The 23,167-nt window shown below is 39.6% G+C and overlaps 1 protein-coding gene across 1 annotated transcript in view; it reads left to right on the top strand.

The window, feature by feature from the left end:
• Positions 1 to 304: 304 nt before the first annotated feature.
• Positions 305 to 23,167, top strand: part of LOC123026260 (SH3 and multiple ankyrin repeat domains protein 3-like) — a 111,363-nt gene continuing 88,500 nt past the window's right edge. Inside the window, exons 1-7 of the mRNA XM_044435670.1 lie at positions 305 to 390; positions 7,525 to 7,753; positions 13,962 to 14,165; positions 16,141 to 16,212; positions 18,625 to 18,733; positions 18,900 to 19,051; positions 20,345 to 20,512. Coding sequence (XP_044291605.1) covers positions 7,550 to 7,753; positions 13,962 to 14,165; positions 16,141 to 16,212; positions 18,625 to 18,733; positions 18,900 to 19,051; positions 20,345 to 20,512 — 909 coding nt within the window. The 5' untranslated portion in view covers positions 305 to 390; positions 7,525 to 7,549. The remainder of the gene's footprint in view (positions 391 to 7,524; positions 7,754 to 13,961; positions 14,166 to 16,140; positions 16,213 to 18,624; positions 18,734 to 18,899; positions 19,052 to 20,344; positions 20,513 to 23,167) is intronic.

Raw genomic sequence — 23,167 nt, 5'->3', positions numbered from 1 at the left:
ATGACAATTTTCCACAGTAGGCTGCAAGATTTCAGGAAAAAAAATCCCATTTAATTATTGATGATGAACTCATGAATAATCAAATCCACGAAAGTAAAGATTTGACTGTAGTTATCATAAAGAATGTCACTTTCACACAGGGAAGCTGGACTTGAGCAGAATACTTTCTGAAAGCTTTTGTTAGTCCTTTTGTGTTAGAAATGTCTTTTCCCTTCCAGTATACTAAAGGCTATTTGATATTCATATATTCAAGTATAGACAGATATTAAGATCACAGACTTGAAATATAATGTGCTTTCCCTAGGTAACAAGGGAAAAAATTCATGGGATGGGTACGGAGGCAAAGGAACACGTCTATGAAATAAGACTATTTCACTAGTTCTAAATAAAGTGAGTTTACCAAATTTTATTCGGATTACCAAAGACCTTGTATATCATCTTCCCTTCAGCCTGGCTGCTCCAACCCTCTGCCCATACCTTCTCAATGGAGGTATTGTAAGTGTGAGTGAGAGACAGGTGTGTGTGGTTGTCTCTGTGACAATGTCCTGTGCATTTTACATGTGGCTCAGCTTGTGTTTATCCAGGAGCACAGTTGGCTGGAGGGGCCCCAGACAAGTACCTTTCCTGACTGATGACCCCCACTGACTAACCTTCCAGCCTGACTTTTAAAAAGAACAGCAGCTTGATGGTAGCAGTGGTGATTATTATTTACTTATACCCATGTTAAAGCTTTTTTGGTAATAATTATTACTGTGTCAAAATTGTAGTTATAAAATTGATAGAAATAATTATGACATTTTGTGAAATTTCCCTCGTTTATGTGATTTTTGTGTAGGGTCACTTATCTTTTTTTTCATGTTACTTTTTCTTTAGTCCCCCCCTTATCTATAAAAATTAAAATTAAAAGTATGTTGCTTTTTCCTTGCTTGACTACCAGCGCTCTGAACCAATCAAATGCTGCTTTTGGATGATCTCAGTGAGTGAAAGCACAGAAGAAGTAAAAGAGCACACCTGTGACTTCACTGGTTATACTTCCCAAAGGCAGTGTGATTTGTTCAGATAGTTGCTACCAATATAAGTAAAAAGGAAGGGTCTTCAAAAAAGGCCTACCAGTGTAGCTTGTCTGGCTGGCTGCTGCTGTGCTTTGCTTGTGTGGCAGCCAGCTGCCACCTTCTTAAGCCCAGAATTAGGGTGTTGCCTGGGAGCCTTCTAGGCCTTGGAGTGCCATACTTGTGCCATGCCACTGTTTTTATTTCCATTCTGCCTAGCGCAGGTATGCAGCCCCTGACAGCTCCCAGACAGATGTGGCCCTCAGGTTAAAACATTTCTTCTGCAGTAGAGGGTATGCAAAGAATTGTATATGATTGGTAAGAATAAGAGTTTGTGTGATCCTTTTGACCAAAAATAGTGCAGACTTGAGCAATTCAGCAGCTACATTTTCCCCCTGTTGCTTTAAGTTATTATTTTCCCTCTCCTTCTGGCACAGTGGTAGTTTGGGGTTCACTGTTCATTGTTCTCCATTGTTTGCTGTTTGTAACTTATTTTTCAAAGTTTCTACTTCAAAACGTGGTGTGCTACAAAAAACACACACTTGGAAGTGTCTTCTCTTATTTTCCAGTCTCTTTCCCAATGATTGAATCTTCTATTCCTTTTAAGTATTTACCTCTGAACATGACAGAGGAGAGGGGACTGCACCCTGTACCCCTGCTCCTGATATTGCATGTTGTGGCTAGGTGGAAGAGAGCAGTTAGGAATGATAGGACAGACAGTTAGTGGTTGGTGTATGGTATGTGCTCGTAAAAGATGTACTAAGAAAAAGCTCAGTGGAAGTGACTGGCGGAGGCCTGAACATTCAGCTGTTTCTTCTCTGTGTGATAACTATGCAATGTTGGCAAAGAAGAGGAGAAGCAAGCAGCAAGGAGGTTGCCCTACGATCTTGCCAGAAGAAGGTTATGAGAGCAGGCATTACACACCAGTTGAAAGGTCCAAATGCCCATAAATACAAAAGGAGAAGCATTGGGAGTCAGAGGAAGACTTTATCCAAGAACTGGATATGGTTGCAGGTTTATTTGGCTGAAGTGAAAGTTTAGGGTGTTTGACCCAAGGTAAAAAATAATTTAAGCACAATAGCTTTACATTGTTTTATTGTAAAGCTTGATATTTAAATGATATAGGAATGAATGAATGAATGAATGAATGAATGCATACTTAGATAGGAAAAGTCCTACGATTCACACTATGTACCAGCTAGCCATATCGTCTCAGTATGCATAGGACTGGCTCTGAGAAGCTTCTATTTGCCACAGTATCTTCAGTCCTTAAGAAGTGGCAGTAAGCATTGTCTGAAGACGCTAAAGTAAATAGTAGTTTTATTTTATGCACAAAATGCCCTTTAATAATGGATTTTGTCTCTAGTGGTGGTGCCCATCTCACATCTATGCATCTTATACCAAGCTACCAGGAGGGTTTAAGAAAGCAGATGGTAGTGGAAAAAGGTCAGCTTATGGAACTCTGAATTATACTGGCAGGGAAATATAAGCATTTAATTAAAAAAGCAAAGCAAGCTGTAGGTGAGATTGTGCTCTTCGTATGTGGTGACTAATGGTTGGGTTGCCCCGTGAAGATGCATAATCCACATAGCCTTTTGGACAAGTACGTCCTACCACCTGCCTATTGGACCCTTGCCCTTCTTGGCTACTTAACAATGCCAAGTGCGGGATAGGGACCTGGATCCTGGAGGCTGTCAATGCCTCTCTGAGGGATGGCTGGGTACCTGCCCCTTTAAAGGAGGCAGTAGTCCGACCAGTCCTAAAGAAGGCATCCCTGGATCCAGAGATGGCCACCAATTATAGACTGGTGGCCAACATCCCGTTTTTGGGCAAGGTGTTGGAGTAGGTGGTGGTGGGACAACTCCAAGCACTCTTGGATGAAACTGATTATCTGGACCCATTTCAGTCCGGCTTCAGACCCGAGTACAGTACTGAATCTGCTTTGGTTGCCCTGTATGATGGCCTGTGCAGGGAAAGAGACAGGGGAAGTGCATCCCTGTTGGTCCTCCTGGACCTCTCAGCGGCTTTCGATACCATCGACCATGGTGTCCTTCTGGATAGGCTAGCGGGATTGGGGGTTGGAGACACTGCTTTGCAGTGGTTCCGCTCCTGTCTCAATGGCCGATTCCAGAAGGTGGTGCTGGGGGACTGTGTCTCTGCACCATGGCAGCTATGCCATGGAGTACCGCAGGGGTCCATTTTGTCCCCCTTGCTATTGAATATCTACATGAAACCGCTGGGACAGGTCATTAGGAGGTGTGGGCTATGGAATCATCAGTACGCTGATGATACCCAGCTTTACCTCTCTTATTCAACCAATCCAGGTGAGGCAGTGGCTGTGCTGAACCGGTGCCTGGCCGAGGTAATGGGCTGGATGAGGGCCAATAAACTGAAGCTCAATCCAGACAAGACGGAGGTCTTGTTGGTAGGCGGGTCAGGCTTTGGGGAAAGGGACCTGGACCTTTTCCTGAATGGGGTTGCACTCCCTCTTAGGGGAATGCTTGGGAATGCTCCTCGATCCAGAGCTTTCGCTTGAAGCTCAGGTAACAGTGGTGGTGAGGAGCGCCTTCTTTCAGCTTCAGCTGATTCTCCAGCTGTGTCCCTGCCTGGCAACAGTGACACATGCATTGGTAACTTCCTGACTAGACTTCTGTAACGCGCTCTACATGGGGCTGCCCTTGAAGATGGTCCGGATACTTCAGTTGGTACAAAATAGAGCTGCCAGGCTGCTGATGGGGACTGGGCATTGTGCTCACATGACTCCAGTCCTCTGTCAGCTTCACTGGCTCCCCACTGAAGTCCAGGCCCAATCCAAGGTGTTGGTTATCACCTATAAAGCCCTTAATGGCTTGGGACCTGGTTAACTAAAGGAGCGCTTAGGTCCATACGTGCCCTCCCACCCCTTGAGATCGGCGGCAGAGGCCCTTCTCTGGGAGCCCTATTAGGAGGGTGAGTACCTGGAGGAGGGCTTTCTCTGCGGTGGTGCCCAACCTATGGAATGCGCTCCCCAGAGAGGTCCAACTGCAATCGTTGCCATCTCCTCACTCGGGGTGGGGTGGGGAGATGGCTGCAATTATGCTGGTTGCTGGGGGGGGGGGATGGCCAAGATTGCTCCCGTCTTTCCTGCAGGAGTGTGCCTATGTCAGGATTTCTTTGAGAAGCACCGCCCCAACATAACTGTAAACAAACCGAGTGTTGAATCTGATGAACGATAACGTGGTCTCTCATTTCCGGGGGGTCATGCAGTGCAGGAAAAAACAAGTGACTATAGACAGATTTTTCACCAAAATTGACCCTGCAGCTAAGAGACAATGAAGAGAGGAAACCCCTGAAAGAGATCTCCCCTGTGTCCTTATGGAGGGGGACTCTCACTCAAAACAATAACGTCCCCCCCCAAACCTAGGTTAGTGTTTTCAACTGTACTGTACTGTACTTTGTTACTTTGTTGTTCTTTGTCACTTTGTTTCAATTTTTTCGGATAAAAAACAGTTACAGAACGGATTAACCTTATTTACATTGAACCTTATGGGGAAATTTGACTTGGCTCGCGACCAAAAATTGGCTCACAACCACATTAGGAGGGGCCAGAACGGATTAACCTTATTTACATTGAACCTTATGGGGAAATTTGACTTGGGTCACAACCAATTTGGGTCACAACCAGAGTCGTGGAATGGATTAAGTTTGTGAGCTTACCACTGGTTCAAGTTCAAAGTACCACAGTAAGTGCGTGCTATTTAGCCTTTAGCAACTTGTAGGGAGTTCTTATATAGCCACTTCTCTTTTTATGCATCGTCAGTCTAAGTCACTTCAGATAACTTTAGAAGAGTCCTGGATCAAGATAAAACCCTATCTGATTGAACCCTAACCATATTTCCCACAGCAGGAAAAAAGATGTTGCTTTAGGAAGTTCACAAATAGGACATGAAGGCAATGTCCTACTCGTGCCGCTGCTCTTTGTCAATTGATATACCATAAAATGAAATGAAGTGACAACATCTCAGGCTTCTGAGCAAAGCGTCATTCCTTGGAGTAGCACAATGTGTTTCAAACTTGTACAATATAAATGGGCCATGGAGAAGGCTTATTTATACTGTCACGGAGCAAAATAGGCTGGGATAGTCTAAGGAATGAAGCTACATAGCAGGGGTGGCAGGACTTGCTCAGATGAAAAGCCACATATGGTAAATACCAGGTGTTGGAGTGCTGCAAGTTGATGTCTGTGAGCAGCAGTGGCAGTGGCTGGCAGCAAGCGAGTGCCCATGAGCACTGCAGGTGGTGAATGGCAAGAGGCTTCTGAGCCTTGGTTTGGCCACCCACTATATAGGATGTTTTATTAGCCTGAAAGCTTGTCTTTTCATTCCATTGGGTTATCTTGGCTGATCTCCAGCTTTGCTTGACCTTGTTAGAGAGACATGGATAACTCTTTCCTCCATCAGTTGCTTGAATCTTTCAAAGCCGTCTTAGTTACTGATCACACCACATCTTGAATCCCTTGAGGCAGAAGAAGTACTGCCTTTTGTCTGTCCCGATTCTCATTTAGCAGCTTCACTGGATGATCCCAGGTTCTATTGTATTGAGAGAGCGAGAAAGTGACCTCCTATTCATTTTCTCCATGTTATGCATATTATTATAGATGAATATATAATACTATTAATGCTTATGAAAATTGGAAAAAATGGGACATACACATACAAAACTTAAAAAATAACTTGTTTGCTTGATTCCCAGGGAGTCAAAGAAGTGCTTCCTTCCACAATTAATTTATACATCAAAACAGGAATATTGCACAGTTCAGTGCTGCTTTTCAAAACTTCATCTCACAGTTTACTTAGCTTCTTTTAAAATAATCTCTAAGGGTTCTTTCTAGGGAGGGAAAAGGGGTTGCTATTCAAAATATTATGTGAATCACCCCCCCAGCAATTTTGGAATTTATTTTGTGCATATTGACCAACAGGAGTTGGCATCATTTGTGAAGCTGGAATCAGTGGGAGGACAGGAAGCCAATGCAGTGTTTATGCTTTTTATTAACTTAAGGTACTATAGAGAGATGCGTTAATCCACACTCAGTGAAGCATAAGCAAGTGAAATACTCCCTCAAGGATTATTCTGCTTAAAATAAAGTCATTGTAAATTGGCTTTTGCTCAAAAAAGGCATCTCAAAACAATATTTTAGCATTTATTATTTAATGGTTTTCAGCATAAGTAAAATAACTTTTCAGCATCAGTGAAGAGTATGGAGAAGATGCTTCCATGTGATAACAGCATACACAAAATCATTGCTTGGACATGTAAAACTGCTATTATGGATAAGGTCACTTTAAAATATCAGCAAAATACATGCAGAGCAGTTGCTACAATAAATTTAATTTTACAACAGCCTTACAAAGTTATTCACACTTTAGAAATAGAGAAAAGAGTTGGAGATGCTTGCTTCTTTCAGACATTCAGTGAACACATGTGCAGAGGGGAGGAGAGCCCTGGCGGCAGTCTTTAGGCTTGACAATTCTGTGTTTATTTTGAATATCTGCATATGAACATATGCTCAAGCATACTGGCTGTGGAGACCTTAAGCATAAATGCATGGAGGTCTGCATGCGTTTGCAGTCAGGATCCTGCTTCTTCTGAATGCCCTCCTTCCAAAGAATGTCTGAAAGGGGTTCCACTACCACTTGCCTAAGACAGTACAATGGAGTCATAAGAGAAATGAGGGTTGAAGGGCTGTGGCTTAGCGACAGAGCAGAGATTTGCACGCAGAAGATAGCAGGTTCCATCTGCAGCATCTGCAGATGGGGCTGGAAAAATTCCAGCTGGTGGATCCTGGAGAGCCACTGCTGTTCAGTATCAGCAGTACTGGACTAGATGGACTAATGGACTGACAGTATAAGACAATTTCCTATATGTTCCTATGAATATCGGCTTCTGTTGTCTACTGTTTGAACAAATCCTATGCTTTTTCCAAGTTTGAAATATTTGAATATATTATCTGTTTTTGAATTCCTTGCACTAACATGTATGGATTTTCATAGTTAGCTTTTTATAAAGGACGAATATAGCATTATTTATATATATCCTTATTGTAACAACGTTCCCGTTAAATAATACATAGGAGCTTGATAACTGCTTCCAATTATTATTACATTTTTCTATGGTATGTGATACTCCCAAATCTAATTTCTAACATAGTCTACCAGAAAGAAGCTTGGTAATCCTACTGCTTATATGCAAATGTCCACTTTTGAAGACATGTGAATAACGATCTACCATATTTTATTAAACTGCAAATAGTAGTTTTTCTACAATTTTTGTATCTCACTAACACTGCTTTATCTGATAAAAATCACATGGAAAAGATTGGTGCTGAGAGAGAGAGAGAGCGAGAGAGCGAGCGAGCGAGCGAGCGAGCGAGCAAGCAATCTTCCCCTTCTGCTAACCTATGTGTAATTGGTTTTTGTCTGATCGTTTGCATTTTTAGCCAAATGCAGTAAGAGTTACTGAACATGCCTCGGAGTCCAACATCAAGTGAAGATGAGATGGCTCAGAGTTTTTCAGATTATTCAGTGGAATCCGAATCAGACAGCTCCAAAGAAGAAACCATTTATGATACTATCAGAGCAACAGCAGAGAAACCAAGCAGCAGAATGGAGGACACCCAGAATAATATATTAGTGATACGAATTATAATACCTGACCTACAGCAAACGGTAAGCAGAGCTCCTTTTAAAAAATTATTGACCAAGTACATTCAGTTTGCTGAGCTGAAGTGGTCAGTAAAAATATGTTGATATCTTGCAAGGGTTTGTCACAATAAAGGCATGAATGTAACATTTTGAAATATAGAATTGCAGAAGCATACATGGTTGCTAAAGGGAATGGAAATAATTTTGGACACACTATCAATTTAAAAATTCGAATTAAAGGCCTACTGCAGGAAATTGTCATTACCATTGTTGGAAGAGGAAAGAAGAAAGGCCTCCAAAGCATCACCAAAAACAGAGAGAAATATAAGGGTAGAGATGGAGATCTCGAAAGCAGGGCAGTTCGTTTCATAAGTATGAGTTGTTCCTAACTCGGACTTTCATAACCCAGGGACTGTCTGTATATTACTTCACCAACTATTTCAATAATGTACTTTAACTCTTTTTCAGTTGCCGATAATGCTGCATAACTAGATTTCTGAGTGTTTAAAAAAATTCTTGCATGTATCAGAAAATAGTCAAGAAAATGCTTTTATGAAGTTAGTGACCTAAGCACTCAAGAACTTAGTTCAGTACAGGCATAATTAGCAACTTGAGGCTAGATTCCGAAAAACAGTTGGTAAGAAATTAAGGATGTTTCAGACATTTTTGGTGTCACTTGTTTCATTGAGAGTGTATGTGCTTAAATCTTAAATCAAAATCAATTATATGCCAAAACACTTAAGTTTGGCTGAGTTGTACTCTCATTACTGAGGACATTACTCAAATTTTTATGTCCACATTAATGATTTTAGGTTTTAACATTTGCCAGGAGTTAATGATTGCCTTTACTTGGATATGTGAACTGTCTGATAACATGATTAATCCTCGGATAGCAGATTCCCAATCGTCCATATTTGCAATTTGCACATTTTTTGCAGAAGTTATACATTCATCATGATGCTCCTTTGCTGATCCACTACTAGTTACATTATATGTGGCTGTATTTTCTTTTTCTTTTGATTAAAATTACCAACACGGGTTAGTATACATCAAGTTTGAGGTTAGTTTACATACTGGTTCCCAACTTTTTTTCACTTGCATAGCCCTTGGCAGCTCATTTCCATAAATTGCATCTTTCATATTAGCAAAATTAGTGCTGTTACTCAATTTGTTTCTGTATCCCTAAATGTCCTCATTCGTTCCCTTGGGGATACACGTACCCCAGGTTGGGAGTCACTGGTTTACATGAACAGCATGCATGAGCTAGGATATTCCACCTCCTTACTTATTAATATTCTGTTGCCTCAACACTTTTCTCCCAGTAGATAATGTGTACAAAAGTATAGTAGAGACACAGAGCATCCATCTGTGCATTCATTTAATGTAAACATATGAGACTTGTTCATGTCTAATGTGTGAATGAGATAGCCACAACAATAAACTTTTTATTGCTGCTGTTGCATCTGGTTTGACAGTTACATGGATTCAGACCACACGATAGCTCACAATCAAGGGTTATGCATAGGTTGAGTATGGGTTGTTGTTAAACCATGAGTTGTTGTTGAAATGTGGGTTATCATGTGGTCTCCACCCAGCTGCACCAACAAATTATGATGAACAATCCACAGTTCCTAGCAACAACAACAAAAATGAGCTCTTTTCATTTCATGGGTTGTTCATGGTTAATTATCCATGGCTTGTTAGTACATGTAGAGGATGCATGTATCCATCAAAACAAAAGTGGAAGAAGAAGACTCTGTACAGGAGTGGGTTAAACCTTTCAGGCAGAGAAGCCCCAGGAGTTTCATGTGTCCTCAGAGATAAAGGAGATATCTATGATACCTGCTTGAGCCAGGGAATGGATAGCTTGGTTACTAATGCCTGTAGGAAGTACCATCTAGCATTTTCTTTCTGCTCTGAATACATTTGTGATATAGATAGAGAGAAGAGGCCAATTGGATAACTACTTTGTAAGCATCTTTCTGGCATTTCACTTAATAAGAAATGCCATTTACACAGTCCCCTTTACACAGCTAGAAATCGGGGAAGGGGTGCCAGCAGTATTCCTTCTTCCTAGTTGGATTCATGACCATCTGCCAGCTATTTTTGGGCTTATACCTCAACTAGGAACAGCAGTAAACTACGGAGAAATGTTGGGAAGACTGTGGACATCCAGCTGAAGATGATGTTGAATTTGTTTGTTCTGCCTGGTACTTAGCTCAACATGTTATGAATAATCGGGCAAGTGAGAAAAGTAAGGTTGTTCTGGCAAGCATCAGAAGCATTAGATCTTAACTGTTTGAATTCCAAAGATCCCACTTGTGCCTTTTTGAAGTTCCATAATGCCAGTAGTGAATGAAAAGGGGTAGTGATTTGCATGGGGAAAGGTCGATGGATACTGAAAGGAGGACGAGAGGGAGAACAAGCCATGGTGAACCCAGTTGCCAGTTGGTTGCATGGTGGGTTTTTCAGTGATGTAGTTACAGGATGGTTTAGTGTCATGTGCTAACCACTGTGAATACCTGGACTCTGAAAGGTGGTATATTAATATTTTAATAAACTATATGCAGCAGTTCTGAGCTCATTCTATCAGCCAATGAGACCACACTGCTCCTGTCTGATTTATCAAGGCCAGAGTGCTGTACTTTATAGAAGGTAATCCTCTACTTGAAATTGTTCTCTACTCAAAGTGCAGTCCAGTATAAGGATAAAGATCTATGAAAAGGGAAAGCAGTGCCTTGAAGTTGCCTATGAACAATTTACACCCAGACAGCAGATTGAACAGGCACACATTTCACCACCTGGCCTACCTACTCTACTATGGTGAGATGTTTTCTACTTAAATTAAGTTTGCATCTATGCATATAACATTAGTGTATGCAAATTTTAAGCTGTCCACATTTGTCTTCTGCTTTGGTGCTACATTTCCTCCTTCAAGTACATAAATGTCCACCCTAGCTAGTGTAATTGACTGTGATGTGAATTCCTCAGTAGAATCTGCCTGTAATTTGTCTTCTGACCACTGGTCTCATTGGGAGACAGAAAAGACTGCAAGATCCACAGGGCTGCTGGATTGATCCTAGCAGTGACTGTCAAAGATACCAAGAGCTGAATAATATTTCCAGTGTTTCTAATTACAGACTGATCACAGACTGATCACAGAATCCACAACTGCATTGTGCATTCCAGATGCAATTTTAGCCTGCCACTGAAAAATAAATTTTCATCCTGACAGCCAGGCATTTCAAGACCCAAATACTTGTCTACTTCTGTACAGCCAGGAAATTGGTTGTCATGCTGCAATCGGTGCTTGCTAAGAGGCTCTGTCAGGTTCCCTTTATGGTAGAAGCTGTGGAAGGATTTGAGGGAGAGTTAATGTACTGCTCTGGAGTGAAGTTGGTGACCATCACAACCTGGCTATGTCATCAGATCATTGTTGTGGTGCTTCCTGGGTCTCCTCGAAACTTTCCTGTCTGAGACTCTGATTTTGACACATCTTAGAGACAAAGTCTGTGTGTATTTCCTCATAGTCATTAGGGATTATATACCGACAATAGTTTAATAATGCAATATGCCTTTCTCCATCAGTCTACAAATCTTCAGGATTCAACGTGTGCCATATTTTAGAAATGTCGATGCCTGTCTACTCTTTTAATTTCCCAATTTCTTACAACTCAAGCACAGTTTAATGAGTTGCACTTATAACACAATCTCATATGTCTACTCAGAAGTAAGGCACATTGAGTTCAGTGGGACACACTATCAGGTAAGTAGGTACTGGATTTCAATATGATTAATCATTTAAAACACTGTCTAATTTCTGTACAGTATGTTTTCAACTCTCTTTGTTCCTTAAATCACAATGGCTATTACTGAGCAACTATCATACTGGAATTTAGTGGCCACACACTTTTTCTGCCATAGTGGTTCTTCAAGCAAGAGAAAAAGTCAGGTCACTCACTTTTTGTACACCAATTTTAAAGATTAAGTGTCCAACATACTGAAAAAAGTGTTCAGCTCTACTGACATGTCTGCTGACACTGGGATTTTGCCCTTGGATACTTGTCTTTAGCCTTGCAGACAGTAATAATACTTCATTCACTGAATAAAACAACCTGTCCTCTCTGTGGGTCGGAGGTCTAATTTAGACACATCTAACTTCAATGTCAATGCTAGCAAATATATTCATATAACACTATATTAAATGGACTGTCTTCCTGAGGGTTAATAGCGCTGTTCAGTATGCATGCCAAGATGAAAATTATATTTGAAGAAGGTTGAAAATAATTTCACATAGGCTAGGAATTGACAAAATGTTCCTCTCCTACATGTTTTTGGCTTTTGTAAGGGGAAGCAGGCAAGCAGCTTTTGTGGGGAAGATCAAGACTGAGAAGAGAAGACGGGGGGGGGCATGGTATCACTCAAAGGCTGTCACAAAGAGGAAGGTCAAGATCTCTTCTCACTGATACCAGAGTGTAGGACACGGAATACTCAATTTAAGTTGCAACAGCCCAGATTCAGCAAAAGCTTCCTCACTGTCAGAGCAATACGACAGTGGAATCAGCTGCCTGAAGAGGTGGTGGGCTCTCCCACACTAGTAACATTCAAAAAGAAAATAGACAGCCATCTGAGTGGGATGGTATAACATGGTGTCCTGCAACAGCAGGGGGTTGGACCCAATGGCCTTCATGACCCCTTCCAACTCTACTCTTGTATTATTCTAAATAATGCCCCACAAACCTCATTTTTTAAATTGCAAGTGAAGTCCCTTCTACAGATTTTCTGCACAATTAGATTATATATATGGCAACTTGTGCAAGGCTTGCTTTGCTTTTTATTTTTAGCATATTGAAGCCTCTGTGTGTATAATTTGAAAACTTAGTTGTAAATATTTCTCTCAATTGCCATGGGTGGCTAATGATTTTGCTCGATCTTAAAAAAACCTTATTTTTCTTTATGAAAGGAACACCTGAGTGTGCAGTCTAATCATTGCCTGCTGTGCGTGTAACTCAGAGGCTTGCATGTATCCCATGCCCTGATTGAGATGCTGCAGCAATCTTGGCCACAGCTGATTTTTTCCTCTAGAGAACTGTTTGTGGCCACCTTGATAAAATACTGGGGAAAAGGAAGAGGCTGAGGTGCTGATAAGAAATGGTGTAAGTCCTTAGCCCCAGCCTTTCCTGCTCCTTGTTCCCCAGAATATCTCTTTTCCTTCAGAGGCATATTTGTGACCTTTCAGGGATGTGCAGACACATCCTTTGGAGTTCTGTCTCTGAGATGGTGGGGAACTGGGAATGTATATAATCTTATGGCTCCCAACAGTTGCAGGAGGCCATAGGATTATGCCCTTAGTTGTTTTATATATGTAGCTTCCGTGAAATGCCAGGATAAATTTCCCATTTGATTTTACTAAAGAAATCATGGCAGTAAGTAACATTATTATGTAGAATCTAATAACATTTTTCCTTCCATCTTCCTTCAGCAATTTGATATTCCTAAATGTTTATTTCTCGTTCATTTTGTCTTTTTGTCTTTTTGTATTCATTTTGTATTTTTTATATCTCAGAATCTATTCACATACACACTGTATGCATGTAGATTCTGTATATGTGTTAAGTACTCTTTTAATGCAATCCTTAATTGCTGATCCAAGATTGCTGTTATCAATCTTCATAGACTTAATGATAATATAGCAATTACAATGAGGTTGCAGGATTGTCCAGTTCACCACTATCCTAGTGTTAAATAGCTGAGACAATATTACTTCATACTAATAATACTCCTTCTATGGTATTCTTTGAAAAGTTGCTTATGTTGCTAAATTTTGTACATAAGATGGATAATACTTTCACTAACTTGTGATACGTATAAAAGTTCTAATTGGGTTATGCGCATCATCAGTTTAACTTGTTCCAGACTTTACAAGTATCCTCACAAGTATATTTGCAGTCTAGAGGGTTTGCAGTGTCTTTAATGATATATCTAATATATACTGGGTTAGAAAGTATAGATACAGAATGGTTATAAAAAGAAGGATAGATATTATGAAATATTTATCTTAAAGCAATAAGCAAAATTATCTGTTTAATATAATGCAACAGGAGTTGTATTAAATAATCAAAATAGCTACTCTTCTGGTGTAGAAATGCTGATAGTATCTATATGGATTATTATTGCTTATGTGTACTGATCATCTTACCTTTTTTGTCTCTCTGCATGTATTGTTTTACAGAAATGTATTAGATTTAATCCTGAAGCTTCAGTGTGGGTAGCAAAACAGCGAATTCTTTGTACATTGAATCAAAGTTTGAAAGATGTTCTCAATTATGGGTTGTTCCAGCCTGCAAACAATGGAAAAGATGGAAAATTTTTGGATGAGGAACGACTTCTTTTGGAATATCCACAACCTGTCAATAAAGGTGTTCCATCCTTAGAGGTAATTTAATGAGCAATCTTGTTTAAATATCTGGAGACTAGCAGCATCCAAGAAAATTGTATAATGTAGTTAACAGCTGATGAAGAAATACTTTGTATGTAGCAAGTTACAAGGTCTTTTTGTGCTCTAAGTTAGGAAAAGAGGATCTGGCAAAATTTTGTCTGAGAAAAAGTGGAGCTCCTATGAATTACAAGAAATATTCATATGCAGTGGCTTATATGATTGACATTTACATAGCAAGGTGTGGGTGGGGAGTTCTAGTACACATTTCAATTCTATTCTTCTTCTTTGAGTATGATGGTAAACTTATTGCATTACCTTAATTGACCTGCAGGAACTAGAAGTGTGAAAACAAATGTCTTTTTATACATGAATGTGTAATTTTATTAGAAGTTCTTTGAATATGTGAGATACCACCTTTCAAAAACTCAATCGATAGCACAAAGATGAATTTTTGCTAAAGGGATATTGTGTAAAACCCTACTAATTTTTACTTTAGATAAATGAAAACAAATAAGTCACAGTTGACTGTTGGGTGCACCATGGGTTATTTGCAGAATAACCAACCTACTGTGGCTTATTGACATGCCCAATGCAGCTGTTGAGTTCACAATTCTCTCCCATGGGGCTGTAGGACATACATCTTACCAAGGTTATAATTCCTGATGACTGTGAGAGACAGGGTAGGGAACTACAGTCACAACATGAAGGAGAAAATGAAAAAAGAGTAAATATTGTAAGGTTTTTTGGGACAGTGCACTTCTTGTATTGCACCAACTTAGCTTAAGCTTATTGGTTCTTAGTTTTGCTGGTTTAGACCAAAGAAGAAACAGATAAACACATGCACCCTGCAATTCAGAAGTGTTTCTTTATTACCGACATGTGTTTCTTTATTACCGTCATTCTAATAGGTACCTCAGATTTATTATTTGAGACAGTTTTGGGATTTAGCTCATTGTAGTACTATGGCCTTTCCAGGCGTAATCTCAAATGTAGAGAAAAATGCCTGGACTGTTTAGTTGCTCATTACTCATCCTTAATAGATCTGCCGTGTGGTTGTGTTCCTCTTGGCAAACAGTAGGTGAAGGTAGAACTTCTTGGGGAGAGATTGGGAAAGAAAGGAAATGGTGGAGGAGGACTTCCCCATCTAAACAGAAAAGGTGGAAACTGCAGTGGAGATTTTCTCGTGTCTCCTTCCATATTCAAGTACATAGCTTTACAATTAAAAGGATATTGCTCATCCAATTTATTGAACCCTAGTCTTTTTTCCTGATCAGTACATTCCATCTTTTGAATCCCATCTAGTAAACAGATGTCTATTTTTGTCTTGGGTCACAATGTATAATTACTGGTTTAGGGGAAATTACTGCAGAAGGAGACTGTATGCAGCAACTGCAGAAGAATTTTAATGAGGAATTCTTTAAAGAAAAATAAGATTATTTTAAAGAGTGAGATAAGAATGTAGAGCTATACTGTTTTGAGATTTCAGATAATTATGGCAGCTGATGTACTGCACTCCAAAAGACTAGTGCAGGTATATTTAAAAATATATATGCTCTGGGAGTATAGCATGAAAAAAACTTGCAGCTCTCCCTTATCATTAATCTTTGCTGAAGTAGCCAGAGCTGTTGCCCCTTCTGAGCAGATACAAGTTTATTCTGCAGCTGCATATTCTTTCTTACACTGATTTCTGATCAGATCAAGATGGATTGCTGTCATCAGGTTAGAGCTGGAACTCAAAATTGGCTAGGAGCTCCAATCTCTTTACTTCAACATGCAGGACTAGGCAAAGTAGAGCCCTTTGGAAGGTTTGGATTACAAGGTTTGGATTACAACTCTGATAAATCCTAGAGGCATGGTTGATGATTAGTGTATTATGATTTAGTTCTTTTGAAAATAGTTACTGTAACTATTTTTTTTTCTCCAACCTATTTCTGAAATAAGATGTAACATTTGAAAAATCTCACCTTTTCAGTTTCGGTATAAGAAGAGAGTATACAGACAAATGAATCTTGATGAAAAGCATCTAGCTAAGCTCCATACCAAGGTATGTCCAATTGCAGTGCAGTCTTGGGTATATTTCATTGACTTCTAATTAAAATCTTTTGATTTGAATAGCAAGTTAAATAAAATGCAACACAGATTGCGAACTGAGTATTGCTAAAATCTGTGTGCATTTATTTATTAATACAGTGGTACCTCGGCTCATGAATGCCTCAGTTCACGACCAAATCAGGTCGCAAACAAAAATTTCATTAAAAAATTGACTTAGGTCGCGAACTCTGCATTGGGTAGTGAGTGCGATCATGGCCATCTCCCCCCCTCCTTCGAATGGGGAGATGGCTGCGATCATGCTGGGGGTGGGGAGGAGATGGCCCAGATCACGCCTGTCTTTCCTGAAGGAGCGCACCCGTGATTGTATCTGTCTTTCCTGTAGGAGCGCAACCGCGATTTTGGCCATCTCCCCCACCAGCACTATCGCGCCTGTCTCCCCCCCGAAAACACCTGCACTTGTGTCCGTATCTCCTCCCAGTGAGCCCGCACTTGCGCCCCTGTTCCCCCCAGAGCGCCCGCGTTCGTGCCCGTCTCCCCCCCTCCAGCGCACCGGGATGATGGGCGTGTGCAGGGATGACAGGCGCGATCTCAGGGGGGCGAGGAGATGGCTGCTCTTGTACTCAGCATGGGGGGAGGGAGATGGCCGTGATCTTTGTTGTTCTTTGTCACTTTGTTTTAAATTTTTCTGATTAAAAAAATAATTACAGAACAGATTAACCTTATTTACATTGACCCTTACGGGGAAATTTAACTTGGCTCACGACCAATTTGGATCATGACCAGAGTCCTGGAACAGATTAAGTTTGTGAGCCAAGGTATCACTGTATAATGAATATGAAGTGAAACAGATAGAGGCTATTTAATTAATTTATTCAAGATTTCTCAAATATTCTGACAGATTTCTCCCCATGATATCCTTATTTAGATAACATTTTCCACTGGAAGTGTACTTGCTGAGAGCTCAGAAAACAGGCTATATGTTCACTCATTCTCCCAATTGGGGGTGGTACTCTTAACTTGAGAAGGTGCTGGCAGGTCAGCCACTATAGACACTATAGATAGTATGTTGTGCATCCGGCTTGCATCATACATTTGCACCAAAAACAAACAAGCTAATGTAAGTATATTTCTTCCAAAAGAAAAGTATGGGTTTGAAAATAATCTCAGAGAACAGAAGAGCCACAGATACACTCTTTCAGACTTTGCCAGCTTTGCTTGTGAGGCATGCTTTGCTCCTAGCAATGCCTTTCCTTTTAATTTGTCATCTTATTATTTAGTTCATTAATTATAGACCCTGCCCTATTCCAAGGACTCTGACAGAAATGAGAGAACCAGATGACATACCTAATACCTTCCCCAACCTGGTGGCTTTCAGAGGCATTTGGACCACAACTTCCAGAATTCCTATCCAGCAGGACCATTGACTGGGAATTCTCTGTGTTGCAGTCCAAATGTGTCTGGGAGGCACAAGGTTGGGGAAGGCTGGTGTAAATAGAATTTCTAGATCAAGTAAATTTGAACATGGGTTATCTCCTTTGCCTCGTGTGTATTTCGGGCAAAAGCAGTTGTACATGTATTTGTATATTCAGATATGTTTGCTGCTTCACATAAAGCTCAATATTTGACCTTCTGTATATAAATATAGTTCCCTCCATGCCAAAGTCCTAAAATCAAGGGTGTAAGAAGAGCCCTGCTGGACTTGGACCAAAGGCCTATCTAGTCCAGCATCCTGTTCCTCACAGCAGGCAATCAGATGGCCATGTCAAGGCCAAAGGCAGGACAGGAAGGCAATGGCCACCTCTGTTCCTCAGCAACTAGTATTAAGAGGAAGGCTGCCACTTATCCTGGAACTAGCATATGGCCATCAGTAGCCATTGATATCTTTAGCCATCATGATTTTTTTAAAAATTTCCTTTTTAAAGCCATTCAAATGGATAGCCATCACCACATTCTTTTTCCAAAGGCATGTTCTTTGAGGTCATTGCAAATGCACAATTTTCAAACTATATTCCCCTTTACAGTATGTCCTGAAAGACCGTCTACTCTAATGAAACATTGCAACCTGATTTCAGTTGTTGTAAGATGGCATGGCAAATGTGTTTTAAGTCTTTGTGCATGTATTTGCAAAAATGTTTATATTAAAAGTCTGGTGGGACTGTTGCCTACTTATACACATGCGTGTGAAACATATCTTGTGTGTTTCTCATTCTCATTAGAGAATCATGCAATCCAAATGTAAGTGGGTGGTAAGTGGTACTTGTGAAGATGTGCAAAATCTTTACTGCACCATATACTCAGTATGCACAATTTTGTAAATGTTTGCACATTTCTGCCCTGAGAATTTTCCCCCTTTAACAAGATTTATATTTTATGGTGATAAGAGTTTGCATGATGTTCTTTTCAGGCTAATTTTCGAAAATGTATGGACCATGTGCACCACCTCTCAGTTGAAAAACTAACAAAGATGCTGGATCGGGGACTTGATCCTAATTATCATGACTTAGAAACCGGAGGTATGAATAAAAGCTAATGCAGAAATTACGAACATATTTCATTAAAGCAAGAAATGCTAACTTGTATGAAGGGAGAGTTTATAATGATAATCCTTATATGAGGAAAGTGTTATAAAATGCCATTTAAATATGAATTGTAGATTTTTAATATTTTTATCCACTTTAGAAACCCCACTAACTTTGGCAGCCCAACTTAGCAATACTGTTGAAGTGATCAAAGCTCTGAAAAATGGAGGTGCTCATTTAGATTTCAGAGCCAAAGACGGCATGACAGCTTTACACAAAGCAGCTAGAGCCAAGAACCAAGAAACCCTGAAGGTAAATTCTTTTGGAGGGATACTGCATGTTGTTTTATAGAGGAAAAGTGTATGAAGGAAAATACTCTTGAGTTAACTCCCAGTGTTCTTAATGTAATGCTCAGAGGTTTGTGTCTTAAATTTCAAGACTAGCTTTTGACAAAGAATTCATTATGGTAGAAATAAAAGCAGAGGTGAAACTTTGCCTTGATAACTGACAGATGATGTAGGAAATAGGAATATACAATAGCTGCTTATTAGACTTATGTCATGGAAATCAGTGAGTTACCATTGTTAATCTTTAGCAGTGGTTTTTTTCTCCTTGTCCTTCAGGTTTATTCTTCATTAATTTGATTTGCTTCTGTAACTTGTCAGGATTTGAAATCTGATATGTTGTGCATAGTCACATTATAACAGAGACAGTGGTTCCAGATTAACATTGATTAAACTGTGTTGGTGTAAGTGAACTTCTCTACGTTCCCTTCTCACAGCAGCTTCTCCATATCCTTAAAAAATGCTAAATCGAGAGTCAGGAGATTGCTAAATTATGTCAGCAGTAAGATGGTGGGGAATGGAAGATCTCAAATAATCAAGTGGAGGGACATTCTGTAAGCAAAGCCTCTTTGATTGAAGAAGCTTTCTTTCATAGAAAATAGACCCTGGATTTAGCCCATATAAGTGTGAATAGATCTGGAAATACTGGTCTTTTGAAAACCTGCATTATTAGAAACTAGAACATTAAACAGTATTATTGATCTACCTCAAAACATTAGAAACATTCTTCATATTACCTCTTACCATGTGACTTTCCCTACAGATTAATTAGCTTTTGTAATAAAAGAAGAACAGATACATGAATTATTCTTTCCATGCCACCTTCACTCACATTGCTTAAATATATTTACCTGGAAAAGAATCTTACAGATTTCTTGGGAATTGACCTCCAAGTAAATGAGTTTCTATTCGCTATTTGCTATTTCTATCTGGTAGCCTAATCTTAAATATACATTAAATTACAGAAGTATTCACACACACACACCCTTTGAGCACCCTTCCTTTCAATTCCAGGTTGTACCACAACAAAATGTGGAAAAGTCAGTGTATAATTCTGCCAGGCACTGTACTTCCAAGTAAACATCTCAGTTCCTTGTATGATGAGTATGGTTCACTGTATTCAATGAGATTCATTCTTAAGTATACTCGTACACATAATTGCATGGTGTGCATCTTATGAATATGTATTGAGAAGATTACAGTTGTTTTGCTATCAACTTATATACTCATATATTCTTCAAACATTAACATTTATGTACAGACCCTATTAGAGCTTGGAGCATCTCCCAACTATAAAGACAGCTGTGGACTGACACCACTGTACCACACTGCAGTGGTTGGAGGGGATCCATATTGTTGTGAGCTGTTACTTCATGAACATGCTACTGTTGGTTGTAAAGATGAAAATGGATGGCAAGAGATACACCAGGTAGGAAAGTCTTAAAAGTGTATGATTTCAGTAAGAGTTGTTTCTGTAATCTATAACAATCTAGTGGATATAAAGGAAGACTTTAAACAGTTATGGTTTTGAGTCTTTTGAATTAATGGACTTTTCAGAATGTTTGCTACCTTGGAGGATCAACGCGTGGGTTACCCTGCCTATTTCCTGACTGACCGCCCCCCCCCCGAAAAAAAAACAACAAAAACAAAACGCATGACAGTTTTGCTTCCACAGTTCCATTATTAAAGTCTTGACAGTTGGGACTATACAACATCTATCAAAAGACAGTCTCAACAATAAAATAGTTTAGCTGCTGCTAAAACCAGTCCTCTGTACCTTTTAGAAGCTCAGTTCCTATGGTGTTATTATCAGGTTGACAGAAACAAGAAGAATATAACTAAGGTATTTTAAGCGCATTATATACATAATGAGGTAAAGTTCAAATAATAGGATATAATTGTTTAACTGTTCTAAATTACATAACACATAATTACATAAGTTCTCATTGTTTTCCCCTCAGACAATGCTTCCCTAAGCATTCCCACCAGTCCATCATATCCAAGACCATATGTTGTTCAGCAGTTTTCCTATCACTCTGCTTTCTAGGAATATTGCATTTTAGGACCTACTTGCTGAGGTCATTTCTGCTTAGAACTCTGTGTAAATCCCTGAGCTGCTGACCTTTTGTACCTGCTTGGAGCTTCATTGCAACCTTACAGTTTCCTGATCATCTCAGTCTCTAGCTTTGGTATTTAAACCTCCACACTGAATTCCATCAGGGTCAGAATACTAATCATGTGAGCGCCATGTAATTGACATTTGTCCCTTTCGAAACCCGGTGAATAATGCTATCAAAAAGATAACCTGAGTTTTGGCTTTTACATTTTCATGCACACCTAGAGTCTTAGGAAACTCCCAGTGTTCTTAGGAAAGAATGGAAAAGGTATAGAACAATGAGGTCCACACACACCAAAACCCTATAGGATCTCATTGGGAAGCAGGTGATGTATTTGCTCCCCAATTTTGTGAACAAGCTTCCTGTCACAGCTTTGCTTCTTATTTGACAGTTCTCTTCAAATCAGAAGCAAAGCAACAAATTAACCTAGCCTTGCTTTGTCCAGGTCCATGGATAGTGCCCCCTGTGCTTTGACAGGAAACATCAAACAGAATGTTGAAGAGTCAAGACTATGCATTTGGGATAGTTGGATTTGTCAACCTGTGCAAGATCCAAAAATTAAAAAAACAACAACCTTGGAAACATGTCAGGCACCAAAATAAATAAATAAAGTGGTGAACTACTGACAGCTGCTCCAGTATACCACTTGGGCATTTGGAGAGGGTTACTAAAGGCGATTACTTTGGAGATTAATAAAAAGCTGTCTTCAAGAAAAAAGGGTGGAAAACAAAACATGCCATGGTGATTGCAGAAAGGGATGTGGTTAAACTTGGTGAGATGGAACCAGTGACAGTCACTCCAAAAGGACATGAAACAAGAGAAACTCCTACAAGTTTTACAGCTGCAAGGACACACACTTGATCTTCTTGGTTTGCTAACAGCATACTATTTTACTGCATGGTAATTTCATTAGTTTTGTACTGGGACTACTGTAGAGCAGAAAGCTATTTCAGTTAGAGAAGAACTGAAACTATTTAGCTTGCATTGTGTTTTATTTAATGTTTGTTGAAAAACATCTGTTTTGGATGATTTTTGGCACTAATTTTGAAAACAATCATATGGCACCAGTGTGGTCTTTTTCTGTGCCATTTTCTTCCTTCTTTGCCCTTGCTGTTTTCAGCTTCATTTGATCACCCTACTATTAAAGAAGAAAGAGGTTGATGCCAGGAAGGAACAGCAGTGGTCAGCAAAACAAAATAGTGCAAAACAATATTAAAACAGTATAAGTGCTCCATGTAGGAAAGCTTTTTGAATAATTTCTCCAGTTGCATCAATCTTCTGCTTTCAGACCAAATGGATAATATATGGTACAGCTTTCTTTTAAACTACTTTGTTGTTTTCCCTAGCTTCTCATGGGTTTACTTTTCTTGATAATAAAACTTGATTTTCTCAGCAGAATGAAAAAAAAACCCCAAACCTCATTTACGTGGGTAAAATGATGCAGATATATCAAATGAAATGACATACAAAAATAATGAGATAACACACAATTCTGGACACACCAGATGCTGTTTTCATTTTCTGTACTGCAGTGAAAGATGATCCAATGATACACTTTCACAAGTTCCTGACTTGAGCCCTTGTGCGGTGACTGAAAATTATGTGAAGATACAAGGGTTATGTGTTGCCTTTCATTACAAATGGCTCTCTGTCATGTAACACCTGACTATACTTCAATACTTAGCAGGCAGAAACATGTTTGGTTAGAATAATAGAGTATTCTGAACCTTATTTCATCTTAGTGCTTCTAGTGCCCTCTTGAGCCACTCAGTGGCATAACACAGTATTCATTAGGTTATGTGAAGGCATGCTCAAAATGTCTCCACTGCTTTTAGCGCCGCAAATGCTATTAGTCTGGAAAGTTCATATGCCCAAATGAGTGCTGACCTGTTCTAATCAGTGCTACCTTACTGTAGCGAAGGTATTCAGAAACAGTTTCACATTCCTCATTTGCTGTTTCTCCCACC

Source organism: Varanus komodoensis, unplaced genomic scaffold (genome assembly GCF_004798865.1).
Source record: "Varanus komodoensis strain SLA01 unplaced genomic scaffold, ASM479886v1 scaffold3, whole genome shotgun sequence".
Lineage (NCBI taxonomy): Eukaryota > Metazoa > Chordata > Lepidosauria > Squamata > Varanidae > Varanus > Varanus komodoensis.
This window is presented reverse-complemented; position numbering and strand designations above follow the sequence as displayed.